This window comes from Eurosta solidaginis, chromosome 1 (genome assembly GCF_040869045.1).
Source record: "Eurosta solidaginis isolate ZX-2024a chromosome 1, ASM4086904v1, whole genome shotgun sequence".
NCBI classification, from domain to species: domain Eukaryota; kingdom Metazoa; phylum Arthropoda; class Insecta; order Diptera; family Tephritidae; genus Eurosta; species Eurosta solidaginis.
In genome coordinates this window covers 250,393,695-250,421,194 of record NC_090319.1, presented here as the reverse complement: position 1 = coordinate 250,421,194, position 27,500 = coordinate 250,393,695, and the positions used below count along the sequence as shown (strand labels likewise).

Here is a 27,500-nt window from a genome sequence, read left to right as displayed (position 1 = left end):
GCAAGATTCAACTCACCTCAACCACGTTCCGGTTGGCTTGCCGAATGGTCGCTAGTTTTACATGGAACCAAGGAGGCACCTTATCGTACACTCTCACCTGCTTCACCACATTCCAAGTTAGCTATTGTGAAAAAGGCGCATGAAGATCGTAAAATGAAATAAATTCACTAATTGCAATTAAAACATTTCAAACCATAAAGCTGAGCAAAACTTTGTAAAAGGTAGCTGAAACAAAACAATAGAGCAAACGAACAAAATAAAAATAAAACTGTCGAAATTAATACAGGTGGCAAGGCCAAGAAAACAGAATTTCAAAATTCTCAATAATCAAATAGTAGGAAAAAAAGTAACTTCAAAAAACGTTTTCCATTTGAATAAAATTCAAAAACAAAGTTTGCATCAACTGCGATAATGAAATTGTCTCTACAAAGATTGTGGATAAATTAAAATATGCGATCTTGATCTTTTTCTTTAGTTTTCACACTATTCAATTTAATGTATATTGAAAAGTCTTCTACAAAGTATTGGCATACTTTTGTTGGTTTTATTAGCCCTATTTTTAAAGTACACCATTTTAAGAGCCGTTTTTCAAGTAAACTTTAAAGTTTAATTATCCGATAAAAAAATTTTTATTTGCTAAAGTATTTTTAATACTTCATACGGATAAAAAAAAAATTAAAAATCTTTTATAACACACATTAACATTGCAGTCGATTTGAATATTATTTGAAAATAATACACAGTAAATTAAAAAAAACTGCACTCGTCTGTACTATCTACCATCAAAAACTGATCTTTTGAATAAACTAAATTAATGACTACATATGATTTTTTTATATTTGATTTCTACTGTTAGTTTCCAATAACTTTCACTTGAAAACGATGAGTTTCCCTATACAAGAAATAACTGTATATCTGTGTTAATCAATGTGTCATTATACTATTTTAATAAAACTTCCAAAATATTAAATCCATAGGAAAATCATTTTGTTGGACACACGCATGACTACGTGTCTCAAATATATTATAAAAAGTTTATCAAACTAATAAATAAATGTACTATATCTTGAGTCCATTTTAGCTATAACTACATATACATATACCACACATTTATACAAAGATATATACAAATAAAGTTTTGTTTTACTTAAGCCATGACTCGCACTTCCTTTCTAACTAAATTTGTGTAGAAAGTCAAACTATAAACGAACATATTTACCAAAACATTCCTATACACATACACACACTCAAACTTAGATACACAATGTATTTATCTCTGCATTATAAATAATTTTTATATAAAATATTTGACACTGAATTCATAAACTACCTAATTCACATAAACACAGTGGTGGCCAAAGATTAGGGACATCAATATTTGTATAAAAATACCAAAGCTCCTTTTAATCGATTAATATTGTTTCAGCAATTAAGGGAATACTCTACATCGGTTCTTCGTTCATAATTGACTAGTTGACGATTCGATTATTCAAATATAACGTCATTGAATTCATCTCGAAGCTGTCATTAGTTTTACGTAGCTTTGATTATGACCTGAAGGAAAAGTAGCTAACTACGAGTTGGTGTTAAAAAGTTTTATAAACTAATGAGCATTATTGGATAAGCTGACAACTTTTAGTTTGACGATGACCGAAGAAAGTCAGATCGTTAACCCTGCTTTGCATGATAACCAGAAAGTAGTGAGCAGTGGTTACTTCTATTGTAAGGCTACATGACTTTACAACTAGTTTAATAGACTACTTTTTTTTAAATAAATATAAGTGAGGTATTTGCGGTCTTTCTGTAAAACAAGTAACGACTTGCTAGCTCGTTTTAGCCCTTGAAAGTTTTTTCTGCAGGGTACTTCACTTAGCGCACAAAATCCGGTACCATACTTAATTTTCCCTAAAATATTAAAAAGAGGTCAGAAAATGTGTATGGTTTCAAATAAATGCCAACATGTGTGCAGATATGCCAAAATAACTAAAACAGTAGAAACGCCTAGGACGAGGAAACGAATCTAATCCCTTCATCCTATCACTGGTCGCTTTCAAAACGTACATCCCCTCAGCGATGTGCTGAAAAAATGCTAGAGATTGTTTTATAAACTGTGTGTTGAGTCAACTGTGAAGTGAATTAATTTCTATTGAATTCTGAGAAAAAGGATTACTTTAATTGTTTTCTACACATCAATATAATATTTAAACAAAAAATTTGAATCACGAACATCACTTCGAAATGGTAAAAAACTACCCAAGAGATAATAGCTGTGTTTTTTTTTACACCTATCTACGTTTACGCTTAAACTTTATATATATGGAGTGCCAAGCGTTAAACTTTATCTACTCTTCTGAAATTGCTGCGCATAAAATTAGTACTCCTAAATTTCAATACGCATTATACTCAGATGCAACTGAAATATGTGTCTATGTTTCACCTCTACACTAATTCTATGTATCACCTTTTCAAATGGTGTGTGTCCACTATTCATCGCAACCGGTTCAGCTATATGTGATACACTATGGACACCAGAGGTTTGTGTCTGTGCTTTTCGATACAACATGTTCTGTAGCCAGTTGCCGCTAGATGGGTCTCCTAAGCATTATCTAAGTGAGGATGAGCGTTTTTTACGCGTAAACGTAGACGTATATATGTGTAAAAAAAACATGGCGAATGACCACTAAACAGTTGATTTACAGTTGTGCTTTCTGAATGCGCACAATGCTGGTTTATGATTGCTTATTATTTTCAGTTTCAAATAAATAAATACAAGGCGCGATAGTCTCCGCCGAGCTTCTCTTCCATTTTGCGTCGTGCTCCTTTAACTTTTTCTACAAATTGGTGGGATGGGACCTACATGTTTTATGCCGACTCCAAAAGGCATCTTCAAGGCAGATGAGTTTTCACTAGTTTTCACTAGGTTTTAAAGTGTAATTTCGTCCCGTATTTTGGTTTTAATTAAACACAATCAATCTTTACAGCACCCGGCTGGGTATGGAATTAAAATATGTTTTTTTAAGAAATGTGGCCGTAAGCAAAACAAAGACTTGTAAGCATCCAAAACATAAATTTTGGCTTTCGAATGGTGTGCCTTCCTTTCTTGCTTGAAATCTCTAATTTTTTTAAAGCTTATATTTCAGATATTATATAGAGTTCAGAAGCCGATCTTGAAAAAAATTAGAAGCGATAAATAAATATCGACCTAATCTTCCAATTTGCTTCGTGCGCCTTTTTAATTTGCCCTACAAATTCGCCGCACCTACATCATGCAAAGCAGATGAACTGAGAAGCTTTGCAAGGCAGAAACACACTTGGAATGTTTGCTAAATCACTACCGAGGGATGACTCCGCTTAGAAAAATTGAAAAAGCTTTTTTTCAAAATGTTTAACGTTGCTTTACCCGGAGCTTGAAGCTTGAATCTTCGGTGCGATAGGCGGAGTACGCTTCAACCACACCAGGGCGGCCACCATAAATTAAATTAACATCAAAGTTGGTCATACGCATCGTGTTCCGGCCCTAGCTTAAAAAGCTGGAATTGATCATGTGCGTATTAGCTTAACAACCAAAAAAATAGACAAACAACGTCTAGATATATATTTTTTTAATTTTTTAAACACAGAAGATAAAAAAAATTTATTACAGTCGGTTCCATTTCGAAAGCGAATATCTATGTGTAGAGGTACGCATTTACAAAAAAGTAACCGTGTATCGATGAAGTAATTTGAGTGTGGCGAAGCTTTAGAGAACAGTGTGCTTATTTATACACAAGGTGCTTCAATTACTCTTACACGCAATGTGAAAAGCACCGTTATTTGAAAATGGGTGATCGATTAAGGAAATGAAATCTAAGGAGACTGATATAAAAAGCTGATAAAATAAACCGTGAGCTACTTATGGCCGGGTCACAATCAATTTTTTCATACAAGCTCGTTCAACGCAATCTTATGCGTGCCAGTAACATCGCCACAATCCCATAGGGTGTTGCATTTGTAAATATAGAGTTCGCAATTGAAAATTATTTAGCCTTGCCCATTCACATATAAAATTTCGCGAAGCACTGTTATAAATATTCTCACTACAAGAAAAATACTTGCTTACATATTTTATTTTCTATTCTTTTCTTAAAATGTAGTTTATAACTGTGAAAAATGTAGGAAAAGTGCCCGAGGGTAGGAAAAATAATTTCACTTGCAAGGCACTCATAGCCAAAGCAATTTTCGAGGTCTTCTTCTTATACTTTACATTAAGTGAATGTTGAAGATTGCCGTTCTCCATAAAAATCAGAGATGCTTAACAAACTATAGAAATCCATTTCGTTTCGTTATAGCGCAAAGTAGCTTATCAAAATAATTTTTTTTTGGTTAAGAACTAAATTACCGAAACGAAAGTCAATCGTTAACGTTGGAAACAAATGAAATAAAGAAATAAATCTCTGTGCTTGTTGCTGTTGTATCAACGGAGTAGGCTTCGTATGTACTTGTGCTTGCATGATCTTTGTGTGCGAGTGTCTCACGGGGTATCTACCTGCTACTGCTATTACGTGTTCAAAATCAACGATCGGACTTCGCATATGTTAAAAAACAAAATTATATTATTCCGTATATTACCTTAACGTGTAAAATCTGAATCGTTTCAACAGAAAAACGTTACGATGCATCCTTGATAAAAATACGTGCAATTACTCATCATGCATAAGATTGCGTGGAACGCATCTATATGAACAAGTTCATTTTGACTCGACCACTAAACATTAGTACGTTTACCTCTTAGTAGCAAAGCAAGGTTCCTATCATCGGACAGATAGGAGGTTAACTTCGAAAAACGGGGAAACTACTTGTTTGCTCATGGACCAATCTCTTCAAAAAACAAATTTGTTTCAACATCCAACCGAGTGTTGTACTTCTATATCTGATATCCCCAACTATATGCCCACCACTGTACACACACACGTACATATGTATGTTCGATCATACTCGTACAATAATAAGTGCAAGTAAAGCAGAAGAATGTCAGGGTCGAATTTTAGCAGGATTTAGGTATCTAACTGTTGTTAATGTAACATACTAATATTATCCTTAACACTGTGGAGCAAATATATTTCTGTAAAAAATTTTCTGGTTCCGTTGCTAAATAAATATTTTTTAATTTCTTTCGGGGGCCAAATTAAGCAAAAAAAAAAAAAAACAAGGTTTATGTAACTACCATACACTCCTATCGATTGAGAAATGATTATTTACAAATATATTTCTGTAAAAAATTGTCTGGTTCCGTTGCTAAATAAATATTTTTTAATTTCTTTCGGGGGCCAAATTAAGCAAAAAAAAAAAAACAAGGTTTATGTAACTACCATACACTCCTATCGATTGAGAAATGATTATTTACAAGTGAGGTGTAGTTACTTAATATAAATACAATATAGATATGTATAGATGTGTGAAATATTGACGCAATTATTGAGATAATGAATGTCAAAAGTAATGCTGATGGTGACAAAAAAAAAAATTTTAAATACATAAAATGTTATTTGTTAAAGTTTGTGGATGGTAAAAAATGTGCACTTGCAGACGTACATTTGTATGCACAAAAAGATATAATATACACACATACATATAATGATATAAATAAAATAAAAATAAAATCAACCTTACTACATAAAAAAGAATGAAGGAATAATAAAGAACTGTGGCAAAATTATTGTATAGAATTAAATAAGGCTATAAAGTATACATAGAGTAATAATGATACATAAAACTATATTTGAACATAATAACAATAATACGTATACAAGTATAAATATAATAAAAATTTAAATAATCCATTGATGTTGTAGATAATATTTTAGTTACAAAAATACAGATACATATATTTATTTGCAAGCATACCTTAATTATTTATGTAATATTTATTTGAAATTTGACACATCTCTACATACATACATACATACATACATACATACATACTTACATATATACATACGTAAAATCTACAGATACATACCTAACAACAAACAACTCATAACAATTGATTTCATTTTTTTATAGTACAAGATTTTCTGTTAACATCTGGCTTTCGTTAGGGTTTTGTAAATAAATAAAAATGTATATTTATTATACCCACTCAAATTTATTTCCACTTCTACTTTTGTGGTGTGAATATCTTCGAGAGGTAAAAAAGTATGCGACAGTTTCAGCAGGATTAGGAAGGCGACTACTTTGTGGCACATGCACTTGCGAAAAAAAATGATCCGCCCAAAAAAACGACATATCACCTAAGGCATCTTTTTCATGAGTTATTTCAGTTGTTCAAAGAATTTTATTGAATAGTTATTATCCGGAGTTTTGCTGCGGCAGAAATTGTAAAAGTATGTATTTATAAAAAAAAGCTTAGAATAGCTCATGATTTATGCGCTTCTACTCTTATTTTTCCTTTTTTCTTACTAGCCGTTTTTTGAAATGTATCTATACCTGCGACTAAAAAACCGCTTATCTACAGCTGCGCATAAGCCGCATAAACTGCACCGAAAATTGGCCTTATATTTTTTTACTGAAATAAACAAAGAAGTGTTTATTCCAAGATTAAGAATCCGGAATCTAAATTTTTTACCCAACCCGTTAGTGGGTGCGATCCCATTATTGAACCCGAAGATGCTTACCACCCGTCCCTCAAAATAGTTTTCCAATTTGAAAGCAATGCCCGTGATAATAATAAAAAGTCTCGGTCTTTTAAGTTCCTTAAAAAGAGGGGTTTACATACCTATTATTTACAGTACTCAATTCTATACCATGAGTATTTTCAACTGAATAAAAAGTGTTACAAAGCTTATATGTATATGGGTCATTATTTTACAAATCGTACGGATTTGTAGAACAAATTTTTTTCACTTTTTTAAAAGACACCAAATTTATTTGTTTGAATCTTTTCGCATTTTAAGTCACACAATCAGAATTTCCTCGAAATAATTTTTTTTCAGAGATCTGCATGTGCTCAGATTCGATGGGTAAGCAAACTTGCCCACATTCAAAATTCTATATCCTTGGTTCCACTCGTCGTATCTTACTAATTTTTGTTTTATTTTGAAGGTAATAATATTTACTTTATCACTGCGTTAAAAAATATATAATTATAAAAATGAAAATAATGAATAAAAAATTAATTTTTAAAATAATTATTACATACTGTTTTCCCCCACGAATATTTTCGAAAAAATATATATAATATGCGATACACTTTCATCTAAAAAATCGTTTTTATTTTAATTTGGACAATTTAAATCTGGTTCAGAACCAACCAGTTTTGGGCGCGAATTACTCACGGCGTTGATGTTAACCAAGAAAAAGTGCACAACGTTTTTCTTAAAGGCGGACGAACCGATCTCTTTATTTGTTTAAGTTGTACTGACTATGGTGTAATTTTACTGATGCTAGGCGAACCTGTTTAAGCAGTTACAAATATGTGTACATGAAATGGACTGTATGATAATATTCTTAACTGTTAACAAAGACAATAGATATACATATATTTGCATTCATATGTGCGCTTACGGTATGGGTAAAGTGGATGACTGGAAGTAAAGGGTGTGCCGTTTCGAAGTTTAGCAACCTCAACTAACGGGTGTCTCATTTCTCAACATACCGCCCCCGCTGAACAATTGGTTCAGTTAAGTGGTAAGACAGCAAGTTTTGCTATTGGCCGCACATATTGACCACTGGTTGTTTTTACTGTCGCCACACGAACCAAGCCATCGGTACCTCGGGTTACGGCTACAACACGACCCATAAGCCATTTGGATGGGGGTAGAATTGGCTCTTTCAGGAGAACTACCGTGTTTGGCTCGATATTAATTTGCTGTTGTTGCCACTTGTTTCGTGGTTGCAAAGATGTCAGGTATTCTACGTGCCATCGCTTCCAAAACCCCTGAACCAGTGCTTGTAGGTGTCGCCAATGCTGAAGACGATTTGGATTTACATCCAACAGTGAAGGTTCCGGAATCGACGTATATGGTGCCCCAATCAAAAAATGGGCTGGTGCATCGGACTCGGTATCTGATGATGTGCATAATGGTCGAGAATTGATGATCGCCTCAATTTGTGTGAGAATGGTAGAATATTCCTCGAATGTAAATACGTTGTTCCCGACAACTCGCCGAAGATGCAATTTTATTGATCGTATGCCGGACTCCCAAAGTCCACCAAAATGTGGTGCGGATGGTGGAATAAAATGCCACTGAACGCCTTCAGCAGCTAGGGTGTCCAATACTTGGTGAATATGCGCTTCCGATACAGCGAACCTTTGAAGCTCATTTAACACCCGATTCGCTCCGTGAAAGGTTGTACCATTGTCTGAATATAAATCGGTTGGGAGTCCACGACGAGCGACAAAGCGACGAAAGGCTGCTAAGAATGCGTCAGTTGTGAGATCGCTGACGAGCTCAATATGTATAGCCTTTGTGGACATGCAAATGAAAAGAGTGAACCATGCCTTTCCAGTTTTGGCGTTGCGAGTTCGGGAGAGTTTGATTTGGACAGGCCCAGCATAATCTAGGCCACAGTGTTGGAAACAACGAGTAGGCTGTAATCGTACAGCAGGAAGATCAGCCATCAGCTGCTCACTTGTACTTCGACGTTGCATGAAGCAGCTTTTGCAAGAAAACACTATCTTTCGTACGATATTACGACAGCCAATTATCCAATAGTTTTGTCTTATAAGCGCAAAAGTCGCGTCAACCCCAGGATGCAAGTACTTAATATGAATGTACCTGCAAATAAGCTGAGAAACATTAGAAACTTTAGACAATAAAATAGGATGCTTGGCCGAATTGGGCAAGGAAGCATTTTTGATACGCCCTCCAACGCGAAGAACACCAGATTCGTCTAAATAGGGGGTGAAACGTAGGAGCTTCGACTTTTTTTTCAATTGTTGGCCTCCTTTTAACTGGTGAATTTCCTCTTTAAATGTGGTCTCTTGCGAATGGCGAAAAATAGTATTAGCAGCAAGTTTAAGGTCGCGGGCACTCAGGGCGTTTGAATACGTGCTTCGTTCTGCTTTATTTCGACCACACCTCTGAATAAACCGTTGGCAGTATGCTACCACCCGTAGTAAACGTAGCCATGTTGATGTTCTATTTATAAGTTTGTCCAAAGTATGAACTTCGTTTTCAGCATAAAGGACTATGCCTGGGTGCTTTTTACGTTGTTCGGCGATGACGCAAGTGTCATTAGATGTGATCTTCTTGCTGCTGGTTGGCCATTCCCTTCGAGGCAAGGATAGCCACGACGGTCCGTTCCACCAAAGTGGGTGGCGACTCAGTTCAGATGGAAGTACCCCTCGCGATGCGCAATCAGCAGGGTTGTCAGCAGACCGTACATGTTGCCAGTTTTTCCGTGGGCAGACATCTAATATCTCTGCAGTTCGGTTGCACACGAAAGGAGTCCATTTACGGGGTGGTGATGAGAGCCAGTGTAGAACGATTTCCGAATCGCTCCAACACCAGATATCAGAAATTTGTATGCTGAGAGACGAATTAATAGATGTTATCAACTTAGTTAGCAAATGGGCAGCGCTTAATTCAAGGCGTGGGACTGATAGGGGTTTCAATGGGGCAACCCTTGTTTTTGAGGCAATTAGGTTTACAACGTAATAACCATCACCTAATTTGGACCTGCTATAAACTGCTGCTGCGTATGCAGACGATGAAGCATCTGCGAATCCGTGTATTTCAACGGAGACACTGGGTACGGCTACTTGACGTGGAATCTTGACATTAGCGAGAAAATGTAACTCGGACATCATTTTCTTCCAGCGTTCGCTCAAGGTTGGAGGTAGAGTATCATTCCAGTCTACCCCTTGACACCATGTTGCTTGTAGAAAGATTTTAAAGAGCACCACGCTAGGTGAGATTATGCCCAGTGGATCAAAGATTTTGGCTGTAGTCGATAGCACGTGGCGTTTCGTAGGCTCTTTGTATGACTCCTGAGGCATTTTAATTGATATCTGGAATTCGTCTGTGTCAGGACTCCACTGTAGTCCTAGTAGTTTAATGCAAAAGTTATGTGGTTCAGCAGCAATATCAACGGGCTTATGTTCACATAGCTCTGTGGGTAGCGTTTCCAATAAAGGTTTGCAATTCGAACACCATTTTTGCAACTTAAAATTTGCACAATTTAGGAGATCTTAAAGTTCTGATTTAAGTTCAAGAAGCTCATCAACTGTATTGCATCCGGTAGCTACATCGTCAACATAGGTATCATGTAGAATTACACGCGCTGCTTGTGGATAAATTGTTTTATGGTCCTCTGCTAGTTGCTTAAGCACACGCACGGCGAGAAATGGCGACGACGCCAACCCATATGTCACCGTGAGTAGCCGGTAATATTCGATTGGTGACAACTCATCTTCACGCCATGCTATACGCTGAAAGTTAGTGTCCGGCTTTGATATCAAAATTCCGCGAAACATTTTTTCAATGTCGGCAGAGAAAACGTAACGATGCTGACGAAAACGAACACAAACTCCAAACAAGTCGCGCTGAATTGGCGGGCCAATATGTAATCGCTCGTTGAGTGAGTACCCACTAGAATCTTTGCAAGATCCATCAAACACGACTCGACATTTTGTGGTGGAACTCTCCGGCTTAAAAACCGCGTGGTGAGCCAGATAAAAGCACTTCGATGGATCGCAGTCAATCTCGTGGGGCGCAATACGAGTCATATGGCCAAGTGATATATACTCACGCATAAACTGAATGTATTGCGATTTTAGCAAGGTATCTCGTTTGAACCGGCGTTCCATGTGTTTTAATCTGGTTACAGCTTGCTGCAGCGTCGATGATATTACTGGAATCTTATCCTTGAAGGGATAACTTACTACGTAGGTACCGTCAGTTCGACGGGTGTGTGTTCGGACAAAGTGGTCCTCTGCTGGGTCTGCTCGGTCGATCTTTTCAGGGGGAGGTTGGACTTCTTCCACCTCCATAAATGATCGGAACAGGGTATCAATATTAATAGTCGCGTGATGAGTGGCAACATTTAGATTACTTTGATGGTTTAATAAATACGCTCCCGCTACCACCCAGCCGAACACGCTGTTTATCAAAATAGGCATATCAGACCCGAGTTGTTTTTGCTCACCAGTATAAATGCTCCACAGTTGATCAGAGCCAATAAGTATATCAATAGGAGCTGATTCCGCAAATGTAGGGTCAGCGAGTGGGAGTTTCGCAATGGAATTCCACAATGTTGAAGGTACATTCACGGTCTGAACAGGAATTTGCGAAGTAAGCTTACTTAAAACAAAGGCGTTGATATTAAGGGTCGCATCGCTTACTTTAGAGTGTATAGTAAAGTTAACTCGACCTCGTGTTACACCAGCATTACACGCTGCTAAACCCGAAACTGATACGCGACCATTACTGCGTGACAGACCGACGCGTTGTACAAACGCTTCTGACGCAAAGGTTATTGTTGACCCTGAGTCGAGCAATATCCGGCAAACTACTTTATTGCCCCATTTATCTTCAACCGCAGCGGTAACTGTTGGAAGAAATGTATGAGGTATGGGAGCAATACTCGAGGTTAGCGTTGTTCCAGCGTGTTTTGATGTTGGCAAATGCGAGCATTGAGTGGTGACAGCAGATGCGGTTTCTTGTTGGTTCGATGAGGGTAAAGAAGAAGACGAGATAGCGTACCGCTCATCGTGCAAAAGTGTATGGTGACGTAAATTACATTTTTTACAGGTATGCTTCGATTGACATGAACCAACGGAATGCGAAGGTGCTAAGCAGTTGAAGCATAGCTTTTGCTTTTGTACAGTTGCTCGACGTGTAGATGGTGACAACTGTTTGAATTTAGTGCATTGCCAAAGCGTATGCTTGTCCTTGCAGATTATACATTGTTTATTTTTAGTATCATGGGCATTTGCCAACAAAGCGACGCGACGAATGTGTGCCGAGCGAGAAGTTAAGCAAGCTTCAAATGAGTCACAGCGATGAGAAAGAAAGTCTATAAACTCCGCGAACGTTTTTTCACTCTTGTTATCGCATATGTCTGCCCACTTCTTCCGAGTTTCTTCGTCTAATTTATTTAGCATAAGTTGGATAAGCCAAGGGTCACGAGATGTAACATTCAATGCGTCCAGGCCTCTGATAGCCTGATCTGCCCCATCAACTATCTGCCGAAGAACCGCTGTGTTGTTCGAAGTATGAGTGGGCAACGACAGAAACGATTGCACAAGTGACTTAATTATGAGCGGTTTGCGCTCATATCGTTTGACCAAACGGTCCCATGCCTGCTCATAATTATTTTCAGCAACACTAATATGTTTTATGGTGGCTAAGGCATCGCCTTCCAAATATGAAACTAAATATTGAAATTTATGTGTAAGACTGAGCCCAGGTTTATTTCCAACTGCGCTAAGAAATAAGTCACGAAAGGTAATCCAATCTTCATACCTTCCGTTGAACTTAGGTAATTGAATTTTTGCTAAATGAACATTTTGGTCATAACGACTCGCGGAAAATGTTTCCAAAAATGACGCTTGTTGTGTTGCTAGACGCTCAATTACGTCATCTTCCCTAAAGGTCGATGCTTGATTCGTTGATGCCAAGTTAGAAAGTTGGGTGTGCAAGAGGGCGTGCGTTTGAAAATGCTTTTCCTCTGTTACTTCCACATCTTCGATAGGGTCGACAAAGTTTTCTTCTGCAGAATATGCATACAGCTCTTGACTTATGCGCACGAAATCGTTATAAGCAGCTTCCAACTTTTCTAATCGGTATACCAGCTCTTCTCGTGTAAGAGTTTGGCCTTGTTGCTTGGCAGCCTTATAAGCACGGTCTATAGTTAACTTAGCCCAAGCTCGATTACGCTGAAGCAGCTCCATTACAGTGCTGGCTTAAGCGTACAAAATTTTTACGACCGACCGAAAGAAATTCACGAGCACTAATTCTATTATCCGGCTCGAATGGATCAGAAATTGTATGGTTCAGAACCAACCAGTTTTGGGCGCGAATTACTAACGGCGTTGATGTTAACCAAGAAAAAGTGCACAACGTTTTTCTTAAAGGCGGACGAACCGATCTCTTTATTTGTTTAAGTTGTACTGACTATGGTGTAATTTTACTGATACTAGGCGAACCTGTTTAAGCAGTTACAAATATGTGTACATGAAATGGACTGTATGATAATATTCTTAACTGTTAACAAAGACAATAGATATACATATATTTGCATTCATATCTGCGCTTACGGTATGGGTAAAGTGGATGACTGGAAGTAAAGGGTGTGCCGTTTCGAAGTTTAGCAACCTCAACTAACGGGTGTCTCATTTCTCAACAAAATCATTATTTTAATTTTCTATAATTAAATATTTTTTTAACACAGTTATAAAGTAAATATTATTACCTTCAAAATAAAACCAAATGAATAAGATCCGACGAGTGGAACCAAAGATATAGCATTTTGAATGTGGGCAAGTTTATTTACCAATCGAATCTGAGCACATGCAGATCTCTAAAAAAAAAATTTTTTTTCGAGGAAATCCTGATATATGTGTTGACTTAAATTGCGAAAAGATTCCAACAAATTAATTTGGTGTCTTTTAAAAAAGTGAAAACATTTTTTCCTCAAATCCGTAAGATTTGTAAAATAATGACACATATGCAAAACGAAAAGAATATAACTTTTAATCCGAAGGCATTTTACGGATTCTCGGAAATTACTCAATTGTACACAACGCGTAATAAACACTCAAAACCATCTGATTCATGTAATTCAATCAGCACTCCATTTGTATCTTCAGAAGATGCATTATATTCTTTAAAAACTGTAAAAGAATCATATATCTACGGACCAGACAGGATCCCGATACACTTTCTAAAAAATGTGCACATCTATCAGCCGCTAACAGATTTATTAAATTTGTGTTATTTAAATTTTATTTATTTAAATTTTTCTTATTCCGCCTCATAAAAATGAAACCAGGTTTTCCATAGAAAGCTATCGGGGCATTTCAAAGTTGTCTGCTAGCCCAAAGTTATTTGAAGCTATTGCTGCCCATTACCTTATGTTATCTATTTCCCCAAAAACTGCAAGCTCGAAACATAGGTTTTGTAAGGAAAATCAACTATCACCAATTTACTGGAATTCAGCACTCACTTTTCTAATGTTTTTTAAAGAAAATATTCACACTGATGTAATTTACACTTCAGTAAAGCATTCGACATAGAATTACACTCATTTGTTATTTATAAGCTCGGTCAGCTTGGTTTTCAATCAGGCCTTACATGTTGGATTTCTTCGTATCTTTTTAATCGTACCCAAATGTAATCTTTAAAAATACACTTTCTGAGGTCATAAATGTTTCTTCTGGTTTTTCTCAATTCAATTCTGTTATTGTTGTTCATAAACGATATATAAAATGCAATAATATATTCAAAAATCTTGATGTATGCTGACGATGTAAAACTTTTCAAGTCATATGCATCGGTAAAAGACATTCCTTGCTCTAAACGGACATAAACCACTCTTGGTTATCTGGTACGTTGAAAATTATATGTCGCTCAATCTTAAAAAATGTAAATTCATGTGTTTTCTCGGAGAAATTAGCTACCATCTTCATATACAATTAACAACTATAGTTTAGAAATTGCAAATAATTTTATTGCCTAGGGAGTCATGATGGACACGAAACTTAATTTCCAACTTCTCATTAATGCTACATTCAATAAAGCCAAAGGTGTTTTTGCATTTGTTAAACGTTGGTCAAACGATTTTAACGACCCCTACGTAACTAAAGCTCTTTTTAAAACATTAGTAAGGCCAAGATTGGAATACGGCTCAGTAGTCTGGACCCACAGACAGTCTCGAATCAATACAAAAACAATTTTTACTATTTGCCGTAAGAAATTTTCTATGGGACTTCTTATATAATCTTCCACCTTACATTTATCAATTAAAGCTTATCAATCTTCGATCTCGAGCTCCGAGACACTTCAAACCTCTGCTTCCGAAACAATGTAGAACTAATTTCGACTGAACAACCCTTCCTGGTGTTTGTGCCAAAATTATAACTCTCACACAAACACATTTTAAAGCGCGGACTCGCTTCTTTCTATAAAAAGGACTATTCTTACTTCTCCTAATAGTTAATGTATAATATGTTTTTTTCTGTTTTATTAATTTAAGTATTACGCTCAGCTGATGATATCACTTGTGTAGCTGCCCATCAACTCCTCGGCAAAAAAAAAAAATATAAATATTAAAATAAAATTATCGCATGGACGGGATTAGTACTTAACATACGATCCGTGATCGAATGCCGTTTTCTAAATTACAATAGTTTCGAACTGGTGTATCGGATAAAGGAAATATGTGAACTATGGACAACGCGTACTCACTAGATCACAAATATATTATTATTTTTTCAAATAGTTGTACAGCCCAATTTTTAACACTTGAGTGAAAATAGTTTCCGTTCCGTGATCGTATGTTACGAAGGCAGTGCCCTGCCACAACGTCCATCAATCTTCACACAAGTAGGTATTGATTAATTTCCCCCGATACTTTTGGTATCAATAAGTTTCCTCAATCTTTTTAAATGAGTACAGGTATCGAGTGCAAGGTGGTGTCAGAACAACACTTGCCCTGACCATGGAAAGTAGTTAAATTATAATTTCGAATGCGTCGTAAAGAAGAGGTAATTGGTGAACAACGTAGTGAACTACTTCAATCCTCAATACGTGGGACATTTTTATATTATGTAGCTCAAAACTCAGGTAAATAAGTTTAAGTGGTGCAAAATCTGGAAATACCTAGTAAGTGATGTTATTTTAATTGGTCCGTTAGAGTAAAAACAGGAGAGGAGAGAAGTGTTTCAAAAGTGTGCAAAATTATAGGATTATTTCTTACTAGATTTTAAAAATGCTGTTGCTTCATGCACCGTTATTTATCTCAAATTACATATACAAGCGGGAAAGTCTTGTACCCAAGCGTGGGGCTGTTAAGTTTCGAAGATAATGTGTAGGTCTTACAACCTTAGACTAACGAAGTTACTCCTATCATAAACAAGTAAGGAAGGCTAAGTTCGGGTGTAACCGAACATTACATACTCAGCTGAGAGCTATGGAGACAAAATAAGGGAAAATCACCTCGTAGTAAAATGAACCTAGGGTAACCCTGGAATGTGTTTGTATGACATGTGTATCAAATGGAAGGTATTAAAGAGTATTTTAGAGGGAGTGGGCCATAGTTCTATAGATGGACGCCATTTAGGGATATCGCCATAACGGTGGACCAGGGCTGACTCTAGAATTTGTTTCTACGATATGGGTATCAAATGAAAGGTGTTAATGAGTATTTTAAAGGGAAGTGGGCCTTAGTTCTATGGGTGGACGCCTTTTCGAGATATCGCCATAAAGGTGTACCAGGGGTGAATCTAGAATTTGTTTGTACGATATGGGTATCAAATGAAAGGTGTTAATGAGTATTTTAAAAGGGAGTGGGTCTTAGTTCTATAGGTGGACGCCTTTTCGAGATATCGCCATAAAGGTGGACCAGGGGTGACTCTAGAATTTGTTTGTACGATATGGGTATCAAATGAAAGTATTAATGAGTATTTTAAAAGGGAGTGGGCCAAAGTTCTATAGGAGGACGCCTTTTCGAGATATCGCCATAAAGGTGGACCAGGGGTGACTCTAGAATTTGTTTGTACTATATGGGTATCAAATGAAAGGTGTTAATGAGTATTTTAAAAGGGCGTGGGCCTTAGTTCTATAGGTGGACGCCTATTCGAGATATCGCCATAAAGGTGGACCAGGGGTGACTCTAGAATTTGCTTGTACGATATGGGTATCAAATGAAAAGTGTTAAGGATTATTTTAAAAGGGAGTGTACCTTAGTTCTATAGGTGGGCGCCTTTTCGGAATATCGTTATAAAGGTGGACCAGGGTTGACTCTAGAATGCTTTTGTCCAATATGGGTATCAAACGAAAGGTGTTAATAAGTATTTTCAGAGGGAGTGGGCCTTAGTTCTATAGGTGGACGCCATTTAGGGATATCGCCATTAAGGTGGACCAGGGCTGACTCTAGAATTTTTTTGTACGATATGGATATCAAATGAAAGGTGTTAATGAGTATTTTAAAAGGGAGTGGGCCTTAGTTCTATGGGTGGACGCCTTTTCGAGATATCGCCATAAACGTGGACAAGGGGTGACTCTAGAATGCGTTTGTACAATATGGGTATCAACCGAAAGGTGTTAATGAGCATTTTAAAAGGGAGTAGGCCTTAGTTCTATGGGTGAACGCCTTTTCGAGATATCGCCATAAAGGTGGACCAGGGGTGACTCTAGAATTTTTTTGTACGATATGGATATCAAATGAAAGGTGTTAATGAGTATTTTAAAAGGGAGTGGGTCTTAGTTCTATAGTTGGACGCCTTTTCGGGATATCGTTATAAAGGTGGACCAGGGTTGACTCTAGAATGTGTTTGTACAATATGGGTATCAAACGAAAGGTGATAATGAGTATTTTAAAAAGGATTGGACTTTTCGAGATATCGCCATAAAGGTGGACCAGGGGTGACGCTATAATGTCTGTGTACGATATGGGTAGCAAATTAAATGTATTAATGAGGGTTTTAAAAGGGAGTGGTGGTATTTGCATATGTGAAGGCGTTTTCGAGATATCGACCAAAATGTGGACCAGGGTGACCCAGACCATCATCTGTCGGGTACCGGTAATTTATTTATATATGTAATACCACGAACAGTATTTCTGCCAAGATTCCAAGGGCTTTTGATTTCGCCCCGAAGAACTTTTCATTTCCTTCTACTTAATATGGTACGTGTCACACCCATTTTACAAAGTTTTTTTCTAAAGTTATATTTTGCGTCAATAGACCAATCCAATTACCATGTTTCATCCCTTTTTTCGTATTTGGTATATTATTATGTCATTTTTTTCATTTTTAGTATTTTCGATATCGAAAAAGTGGGCGTGGTCATAGTTGGATTTCGGCCATTTTTTACACCAATATAAAGTGAGTTCAGATAAGTAAGTGAACTGAGTTTAGTAAAGATATGTCGATTTTTGCTCAAGTTATCATGTTAACGGGCGAGCGGAAGGACAGACGGTCGACTGTGTATAAAAACTGGGCGTGGCTTCAACCGATTTCGCCCTTATTCACAGAAAACAGTTACCGTCCTAGAATCTAAGCCTCTACCAAATTTCACAAGGATTGGTAATGTTTTGTTCGATATATGGCATTAAAAGTATCCTAGACAAATTAAATGAAAAAGGGCGGAGCCACGCCAATTTTGAAAATTTCTTTTATTTTTGTATTTTGTTACACCATGTCATTACTGGGGTTGAATGTTGACATAATTTACTTATATACTGTAAAGATATTAACTCTTCTTTTAAAATTTTACTTAAATTTTTTTTTTTTTAAAAGTGGGCGTGGTCGTTCTCCGATTTTGCTAGTTTTTATTAAGCATACATATAGTAATAAGAGTAACGTTCCTGCCAAATTTCATCATGATATCTTCAACGACTGCCAAATTACAGCTTGCAAAACTTCTAAATTACCTTCTTTTTAAAGTGGGCGGTGCCACTCCCGTTGTCCAAAATTTTACTAGTTTTCTATTCTGCGTGATAAGTTAAACTCACCTACCAAGTTTCATCGCTTTATCCGTATTTGGCAATGAATTATCGCACTTTTTCGATTTTTCGAAATTTTCGATATCGAAAAAGTGGGCGTGGTTATAGTCCGATATCGTTCATTTTAAATAGCGATCTGAGATGAGTACCCAGGAACCTACATCAAGATACCTCAAAATTTACTCAAGTTATCGTGTTAACGGACGGACGGACGGACATGGCTCAATCGAATTTTTTTTCGATTCTGATGATTTTGATATATGGAAGTCTATATCTATCTCGATTCCTTTATATCTGTACAACCAACCGTTATCCAATCAAAGTAAATATACTCTGTGAGCTCTGCTCAACTGAGTATAAAAAGAGAGGACTGTAGACTCATGACGGGTATTCTGCCTGGACGCTGCCTTCCGGCGTCACATACCTTTAAATTAAGCTTGACCAGTGATAGCAGATGTAGGCAGTGCAGGTTGGAGGAGGAAACGATCGAGCATGTTTGGTGTTCGTGCCCTGCGCTTGCCAGGCTAAGACTCAGCAGAAGTGATACATCTATCAGATCTAGAAGCATTAAGTGACAGGTCCTAGAAATCTTTTAATATTTCGCTAGAGGATTGAGTTGTTTTATAACACAGGTCCTGGTTTAAAAATAAGGATAATCGAAATTTGAAAACTCTCACTCACATCGGGCAGTAAATTTGTAAACAAAATTTTTTTTTCGAATAAACGTATTTAAATTTTTTTGTAAAACTACTACTAGAGTATGAGCCCGTGACGGCCAGACCTTTGTCATTTTATAAAAGTTGAAATTTCGTCAGTGCATACTTCCAACTGAAGCAGGATCGTTGGTCTATTATAGAACTTGAGTCATGGTGGCTTTAACAGATATCGTGCAAAAATTTTGCAGAAAAATAGACCTTTCTTTCGTCATTTTATAAAGACTGATTTTCATATATGGTCTTCGTCATGATATAAGAAGCCACTAGCCTCATTGCCAGGCACTTTCCATAGTGGCTTTGCGCAGCGAGACACTTTTTGTAAAGAAAAACCTTTTTCATAAAATGAAAGCTGAAAGTTTTTTACGGAAACAGAATTTCAAAAGTTTTTTTTAAACATTTTGTATTCGAATTTTAGTATAAAATTGCTTCCATGTTCTTTGAAGTTTAGAAGGATTAAAAGTGTCTGGCTAATCAAAGCCACTATAGAAAGTGTCTGGCAATGAGGCTAATGGCTTCTTATATCGTGACGAAGGCCATATATGAAAATCAGTGTTTATAAAATGACGAAAGAAAGGTCTATTTTTCTGAAAAATTTTTGCACGATATTTGTTTGTTTAAGTGACAGTCATCAACAGCCAACTTCATCAACCTCGTATTTTTTTTATAACTATTTTAAAAACCCTGAATTTGAACTGAATTTATACTGAATTTGTGATTGAATTTAGATGTAGCTTCTACGTATATATAAGTATTTACTAAATACGCTACATATACTACATTATTATTTAATGTATATTCATTATACTTAAGATTATGAATCCATTATATTTACGACTCATAAGTTTTGCCAAGGCGTATAACAGTTCACAATTCGCCGCTTTGGCAACCCCATCCGTGAGTTGACAGATGGGTTTTGCATGTACATATATATATTGTTGACACTTCTTTTATTATTATTATCAGGCCTGTTCTGAATTCCGATTCCGATCAATTTTTTCGGAATCGAAATGGATTGGTGTTCTCAATTTCAATTCCGACCAAAAATTATCGGTTTGAAAAGTATTGCCTCTGAGCAGTCGGAATGAAAATTAATTGGCAGATTATACACAAATGTTGCGATATTTGTCTTTCAAATAATTTGTTTTTAATTCTTCATTTTATTTGGAAGAGTTGTATGTATTTTTTTGTTTAAATTTGAGTTAAATTGGCATAATAAATCTTTCTTTAAAAACTTCTATCAAGAAATCTATTAGGCAAACAAATCGATGCTGATCGAAATGAAGTCGACCTGTTCTGAATTCCGATCCAGCGCATTTTTACGATTCGCACGCACAATAGCACGTCTTCTTGCTTCTGCGCATCCAAAAATCATATCTGCTGACATTTTTTAATTAAAATAAAATTTTATGATACTTAAAACAAAACACATAAACAAAAACAGCTGATTAAACTGGTTGCCGAATCTGAATGAAAACGATTCGAAATCGACTTCGAATCGATTTTTTACAATCGGAATTGAAAACACCAAATAGAAACCGAGTCGCAATCAATGTCGTTTTACTTTTCATTCCGAGTCGGAATTCAGAACAGGCCTGTATATCTCGAAAAATTTACCTCCCGCGGTTGTGACATTTTTCTCGCATTGAATTTTTTATGAAATAAGATTGTAAGAACCCTTTGAAGTTAAAAGGAGATTTGTTTCTACAGTTTGATAAGTTATTATTGATAAACTCGTGTGTGCCCTTTGCGCTAACTAAAATTTGATCAAAATAAAGTGTAAATTTACTCGGAATATATTGAGTTATATAAAAGGTCTTTTTTCCACAAATTTCAACGAAATCGTTTGAGTGTAAGATTGGTGAGTTCCATAGCTGTGCAAGTAAGCAAGAAAACTTGTCCATCATCGTGAAACTACCTACTGCAATCAGCGAGTTTTAATAGTGTTCAGCCACCATAACCAACCATCGCCATCATCGAAGCGCCATACCACCACCACATCGTCGACAACGCCGTGTCCAGCCATCGCCGTATCCAAAACAGCTACAACCTACAGCAAAAAGGAAGGTACATTTTGTATTGCCAGCCCCCCTAAACAGTGGTCCTTCGACGCCACTATTGGAACCAGCAACACAAAATAATTAGTACCCTTTATAAACCGTGAGTAGTAAATCAAATTTAATACCTATTTTCCATCACGGAAAAATACATAAGAAACGAAAAATCAAGGCAGTTTTCATTTTCGAGGATTATTATTTCACGCCAATAATACTCATTTCCCGCCAAATTTTCTCAATTTCCCGCCAAAACTTGCACATACCATTTCGTATATACATATATATATATGCTTAGACGCGTGTGAACATATATATATTCTATATATATAAAAAGAAGTGTACATTTTGATTGTCACTCCATAACTCGAGAACGGATAGAAAGATTGCCATGAAATTTTTAGGAAAGATACAGGAAGGAGAGATGATGGTTAGTTGATTTTGTAATCTCAAATCGGTTTAGCCATTCTTGAGTTATGATTTTTTTTAGAAAAAATTCAAAATTTGAAAAAAAAAAAAATAAAAAGAAGTGTACATTTTGATTGTCACTCCATAATATGGATATAAAATGAAAGCTGTTGATGAGTGCTATAGTACAGGATAATTTTCATACAATTGGGAGGCTAGGGTCTATATCTCGAGACGGAAACGTGGACCCGGATACACCTAGAATGTATTTTTACATTATGGGTATCAAATTGAAGCTGTTGATGTATGCTTTAGTACAGAGTAAGTTTTACACCGCTGGGTGACTACGGTCTCGAGATATAGGCCAAAACATGGACCGGATACCCCTAGAATGTGTGTGTATTATGGATGTCAAATGAAAGCCGTTGCTGAGAGCTCTAAAGTTCATTGTGATATTCGACTTAGTCGCATCAACCTGCCAAAACTGATAAATATGCATGCGATGCCGAAATAAAGACAAGAATTAATAATACCCACATACCTATTTACATACGTCCTATTCGATTTGCCTGAAATTTCGTATATAGATTTGCCTATATTAGTATTTACGATGCTTTTTTCCGGGAAGTATACCAGAAACGGACTGGGACTGGGATTAGGACTAGGACTGGGACTGAGACTGAGACTCGGAGTGGAACTGGGACTGAGACTCGGAATGGGACTGGAACAAAATACATACCACCCTCAGGGACTGGCAATAAGAGATGAAGAAGGGGAAAAACTTCAGAGAAGAGAAAAGAGAGAAGGAGACTGAGAAAGAGATAGAATGAGACGAAGATGGAGATGGGGCGAAAAAGACGGAGGGAGGAGTGAATAAAAAGATTAGGAAAAAGTGTAGAGCGGTAGGGCAGAGTTAGGAAAAAAAATCTTATTAAACTGTATGCAGATAGGCCAAATTTAGGGCAGAACAACGCCTGCCCACAAATTTAAGTTGATTCTATAATTTTATTCAGAATATTGTTCACACGCGTCTAAGCGGTTCGAAATCAGAAACAAGAGTAAATCAGGAAGAACTTAAAAGCTAAGAGCTTACAATGGTTTTTGTTATTGATATTAGAGAAAAATTGTAAGTTTACAAACGGCGATGGTTACTAGGACATGTATCTGAATTTCACTTGTTCATCAGCTAGCTTTTCGGGAGCTGAGCATTGAACTCGAATCTCCAACATTCATATCAGTGCAAAGGCTGATGCCTTTAGCTGCTGAGCCATATGAATGTCCCGTTGTTCGCTGTACAATTCGTCTCTAAAAGTTGCCTTTTTGTTTCTATTACTTTTAATCACCATGTAGGCACATACACTCTGTATGTAGTTTATTCCTAATAGTGTGGATATGATTTTTAGGCTCGCTTTTTAAAAGCTAGCTGATGAAGAAGTGAAATTCAGAAACATGTCCTAGTAACCATCGCAGTTTGTAAACTTACAATTTTTCTCTAATATTAATAACAAAAACCATTGTATAAAACGATATGAGCTAAGAGCTTACTCTAAAGTAGTAATTGAAATTATATACAGTTAGAGAGAATAACAGTGTTTTAGGGAATTGTTGTAGAGACATAATGTCACTCCTCCCTTCCTAAGAAATTGCTGTGTACTTAAACTAAATACGTAAAATTAAAATTTCTTAAATTTAATTATGTTAAAGGATTTTAGTAAATACCAAACACTTTTTATTTAATTTATATTAATTTGGTTACACATTTTCCTTTTTCGCTTGAATTGGCTTTTGTATTTTTTTAAATTTCTATTTTTAAATTTAACGACAAAATGCTCATTATCATCCTCTGCTTTGACTAATTTTACTTGTCGAAATGGGTTTTTCGATTTATCTAAACGTTTTCAGGAATTTTTCGCACTTACGAAATTTGAATCAATACAGTATCTTTTCGTGTAGAATTAATATATTATATTATTTTCTCTTTAATTAGTTGCGGATTTAGTTTTGGAGAGAGATTGTTAAAAAATATATTATATGGAGTCTCACCAGTAGTAGAATGTACGATATTATGGTTATAATTAAAAATTGTTTGCTCTATTTTATAATATTTTAATTCTTGATTATCGGAAGTGTTATTATTCGAAGTTTTTCGTTCAAGCTTTTATGTAAGCGCTCGATGTCTCCAATACCACTTTTTCCTGTAGTCACTTCTAACTTTACATTTAGTTGTTCACACCACTGCTTTATATTAGTATTATTTATACCTCGGTCTTGATTCATTTTAAGTACTTTTGGAGGACCCATAACATTAAATACTTTTAATAGCGCTTTCTTTGTTTCTAGCCAATTTAGTGAACTTTTTTCTTCCACTATAGCATATTTAGAATAAATGTCTATACATGTCAAGTAGTGATGTTTATCCCATTCCCAAATGTCAACAACAAATTTTTCTCTTGTCTCGTTGACAGGAGGTGTGACTTTTAGGGGAATTTTAAATGCGATCTGATCATTTTTGCAATGATTACACAATTCACACTCATTTATGACTTTGGTGAGTTCTTTTAAATAATTAGGAAAGTAGTATTTTAGTTTAAAACGATTGGCAACCTTTTCAATGTCCTGATGCAGCCCTTCAATGTGAATTTGTAAAATTTTTGTTTTAAAGCCAGCGTATTCAAATATATTTTCTAACAACTTCGTTGTTCTAACCAGTGAATTTGGTTTATTTTGAAAGACCGATTTATATACGTTTTGAAAAATTATAAAGTCATAATCGTTTGGTATATAAATAGCAGCTTTAAAATTAAGCAGATACTTACTCACCTCGTATTAACTTTAATTGCCGCTTGAATATATTTAAGGGTCTTTCTGTAATTCTTATGAAGTCTTGAGAGTATTCAGAAGCAGAGTGAATAGTTGCAACAATTGAATCAGCTTCGCCATAGTTACACTCCTGAATTTTAGTTCTTGATAACGCATCAGCAACGTAATTTTCTTTCACTTCAAAATCAAACTCGTTCAATTTAATTTTCCACCTTTGCAACTTTGAATTCGGCTCCTTCAAATTATGTAGCCATTGCAAAGGTCGATGGTCAGTGTGAATAACAAATTTCCTACCATATAAGTATGGCCGAAAATACTTTGTTGCCCACACTAAAGCTAGCAATTCCTTTTCGGTTGCTCAGTAGTTAAGCTCATGCTCATTTAACGTACGACTCGCATAGCACACGGGTCGCCCATCTTGGCTTAGGACTGCCCCTAGAGCTTTATCCGACGCATCTGTTGTAAGAGTAAAAATTTTGCTGTAATCAGAATAAGGCAATATCGGATCCTTAGTAATCAGCAGCTTAATTGTCTCGATTGCTCTTAAATACTTTTCATTACTTGAGTTGATTTTGTTACCTTTTTTTAAACAATGCGTAAGATTTAGTTATGTTTGAGAAATCTTTGATAAATATGCGGTAGAACCCTGTTAAACCAAGAAATTGTTTTATTTCTTTTTCCGTTTTAGGAATGGGATATTTAAGAATTGATGCCACTTTATTGGGATTTGGTTTTATCCCGTCTCTGGTAATAATGTGGCCAAGAAATTCTGTCTCTTTCTTTAAAAATTCACACTAGTTTAATTGGATTTTTAAATTAGCTTTACTCAATCTATCAAAAACTTTATCAAGCGAGTCGATATGCTCCTGTAAGGATGTACTAAAAACAGTTATGTCATCCAAGTAAACTCTGCAATTGACATCGATTAAACCATCCAACACCATATTCATCAGCCTCTGGAAGGTCGCCGGAGTATTTTTCAACCCAAAATGCGTTCTGAGAAATTCGTAGTGGCCATTTTGTGTTGAAAATTCTGTCTTTCTACGATCTTGGGGATCCATTTCTATTTGGTGGAACCCCTTTGCTAAATCTAAAGTGGTAAAATACATACACCTGCCCAATTTGTCCAGAATTTCATCCATATTCGGTATGGGGAATTTATCGCTTATGGTAATATCGTTCAACTTACGATAATCGACAACGATACGCCAGTCTTGAATGCCCGATGCATTGACCTTTTTTAGCACAACCCAAATAGGTGCAGAGTATGGCGAACTACTATTATAGATAATTTTCTGGTCTAACATTTCTCTAATTTGCTTGTTCACCTCCTCCTTGTGAACTTCTGGGTATCTATAGGACTTTACATAAATAGGATTATCATTGATTGTTCTAATTTGATGCTTCACTGAGCTTGTAAACGTTAATTTTTCGCCTTCCTTATAAAATAAGCTACTGTATTTATCTAAAAGAGTTTTAGAGAGATTTTCACGCTCTTCTTTATTTAAGTGGTCTAACCTAAACGTATTTTCTTTTGAATCTTGTCTTATGCCTAATTCATCCAAGAGGTTGATATACTCACTACGAAAGACTTCATCCACGAACTTGAATTTTACTCCATTCAAAGTAATAGTTTTGCTTGGTATGTCTATATCTGCGCATAATTGGTTGAGCGCATTCCATCCTAACAAGCCATCGAAACTATTAGAAAAATCATATACGTAAAATATTATTTTATTTCTTTTATCGTCAACTAATTCCTGCATGAAATTTATTTTTATTGATCCGGTAACGGTTTTTAAAGTTATAGGGTCGGAAGAAATTATTTCACTATTTATAATATTTGGTTTGATTAAACTTACTGAAGAGCCAATATCAATCAAAAACACGAGTAACGACCTTACTTTTTAAGTAAACACAATTTTAGTTTTAATTTCTTTATTGAGTAATTACTCATTCAAAGGTTACACTAAAAAGTAAGAAATGACTTAAGGACTATAGCTTATATGTATACTTTACATAACAAATAAAATCAAATTAACATTCATATTAGTTACCAGAGAGGAAATTATTCGCTAACATAACTTCTCCTCCATTTATATAAAGATACACCTGGACCTTAGTGCAATTTACTAGTAATTATATTAAAGAATTATTATTTTCTAAATACTTTATATTAATTGCTCCTTAATATTTATTTTTTCTTTTAACATTTGAGCTATGTATATTATCTAAGTTTTGAAATTTAAATTTTGGTTCTTCTTTGTGTCTTAAAAAAAAAAATAAATGTAAGGCGCGATAACCTCCGAAGAGATCTAAGGCCGAGCTTCTCTTCCAATTTGCTTCGTGCTCCTCTTGATTTTCCCTACAAATTGGCCGGACGGGACCTACATGATTTTATGCCGACTCCGAACGGCATCTGCAAGGCAGATGAGTTTTGACTGAGAGCTTTTCATGGCAGAAATACACCCGGAGCGCTTGCCAAACACTGCCGAGGGGCGACCCCGCTTAGAAAAATTGTCTTCTAATTGAAAAACCTTATTTCTAAAATTTTTGATGTTGCTTTGTCCGGGGTTTGACCCAGGGCATCCGGTGTGGTAGGCGGAGCACGCTACCATCACACCACGGTGGCCGCTTTGTGCCTTAATCTTTGTAATTTTTGATACAGCCTTGTTGGCGGCTATCTTCGTACACTTCTCTTCTCTGATTTCTCTTATTTATATACTATTTTTATAAGAAACAATATTATTATAAATTTTAGTTTTGTTGCAATTTCCAAACTCAGCAATTAACGGCTTCCCTTTTATAACTGAATGGTAGCTGTTGTTATATAGCTCAATTGCTTTGCTCATCTTAT

At 35.9% G+C, this 27,500-nt stretch overlaps 1 protein-coding gene and 1 long non-coding RNA gene across 2 annotated transcripts in view; one reads left to right on the top strand and one right to left on the bottom strand.

Annotated features, from left to right (window-relative positions):
• amon (amontillado) overlaps nucleotides 1-6,584 on the top strand; it is a 177,066-nt gene extending 170,482 nt beyond the window's left edge. The window contains exon 12 of the mRNA XM_067760325.1: nucleotides 1-6,584. Coding sequence (XP_067616426.1) covers nucleotides 1-162 — 162 coding nt within the window. The 3' untranslated portion in view covers nucleotides 163-6,584.
• The window catches only part of LOC137237089 (uncharacterized), an 80,007-nt gene that overhangs the window by 32,957 nt on the left and 19,550 nt on the right, over nucleotides 1-27,500 (bottom strand). The gene's annotated exons all lie outside the window — the stretch shown is intronic.